The sequence below is a fragment of the Vigna radiata genome, chromosome 10, assembly GCF_000741045.1.
Source record: "Vigna radiata var. radiata cultivar VC1973A chromosome 10, Vradiata_ver6, whole genome shotgun sequence".
Lineage (NCBI taxonomy): Eukaryota > Viridiplantae > Streptophyta > Magnoliopsida > Fabales > Fabaceae > Vigna > Vigna radiata.
Window position 1 is genome coordinate 13,692,921 of NC_028360.1, and position 1,412 is coordinate 13,694,332.

The 1,412-nt window shown below is 46.4% G+C and overlaps 1 protein-coding gene across 1 annotated transcript; it reads right to left on the reverse strand.

Moving 5' to 3' along the window:
• Window positions 1-231: 231 nt before the first annotated feature.
• On the reverse strand, window positions 232-1,412 carry LOC106775315 (transcription factor bHLH148-like). The gene has a single exon (XM_014662425.2). The coding sequence runs from the start codon at window positions 1,056-1,058 to the stop codon at window positions 438-440; it is 621 nt and encodes a 206-aa protein (XP_014517911.1). The 5' UTR covers window positions 1,059-1,412; the 3' UTR covers window positions 232-437.

Sequence of the window (1,412 nt, forward strand, 5' to 3'; positions counted from 1 at the left end):
ATCATAATCATAATATCAGCATCCTGTTCTTTATGCAACTATTTGGACAAATAAATTAATCATAATATATATATATATATATATATATATATATATATATATATATATATATATATATATATATATGTGTGTGCTTGTTTGTTTAAGATATTTAGGAATGAAAACAGAGCCAGAACCAAGATTCACGCGACCCCTAAATCATGCTAGTCCGGTGCGATTTTTAAATGAACGTTGCAAGCTAATTAGGCATGAGATTGAATTGGAGGAAAGGCAAAATTGAAAAAAGAAAAAAAAAAAAAAAAGTAGAGGAAGATATAATATGTATGTACTGGACAATTAACATAAGCCGAGACGAGTGAGGGTGAAAACGAGGCAAATAATAACAAAAATCAAGAGAGAGAAATATATGACACGTGGAACAGGCGCCGGAAGGTGGATCAACTCGACGGCGCGGAGGTTGATGCGGCGGCGGAAGAAGAGGAAGAGGGAGAGGAGGAGCCCAGGAGTAATCGAGCGAGATCCGCCATGGCGCGAACCTGCATCTCGAGCGCGGGTATGTAATCGATGGCTTCTTCGAGAATGATCGGAAGGGGTTCTTTTCTGCAACCGGGAACCAACCGGCCGAGGACTCTAACTTTGCGCTGAACGGAGGGAAGGGTTTTTCCCTTGAGACGGAGGACGCTGAAGCGGGGCTTCTTGGGGCGGGGCGGGCCAACCACCTTGGGTCGCCTGTGCGGTGTCTTCCTGAACTTGAGCTTGAGCCGGTTGGTGAGGATGGCACGGCTCCAGCGCGTCCTCCCGCGGGCGGCGACGGCGAGGACTCTGTCGGCGGCCTCACGGACGGCCCTGCCACGGCGGGGCGTGTCGGCGGAGATGTTGACACGCGCGAGGGCCTGGTGGAGCTTGGAGGAATATAGGTTCTGCTGCGCGTGGGTTTTCCATGTGGCGTGGGAGTGGTCTTGGTGGGATTGGGGCTTGGCGGGGGATTTCTTCTTCTTCTTTGGGCGGTGAGAGTCACGCGAGCGATCGGTTGGGTTTGGCATGAGAGAGGAGGACATCTGGGACGATGTTAGAAAAGGGTTTCTATTTCTGGGAAATTGTTGGATTCAGATGGATGTGGGAAGATTCCGATGATAGAGTGAAGAAATTATGCGTAGATTCTAGAAGTGAGAGGAGTGGGGTTTGAGGTTTGAAGGGGTATATATAGATACATAGATAGATCTCTTGTAATGCAATGCAATCTAACACTCAGTTTACTTTTACAAATGAATGAATGAATATATGGTGTTTGGGTGGGTGAGGTGTCCCTTCACTCTCTGCATCTGCCTGTGTTTAAGGGAGAGAGAGAAAGAAAGAGAAACCCTCCACAATCCTTATATCAACCATTTTCTTTTTTTTTTTTCTTTTTCTTT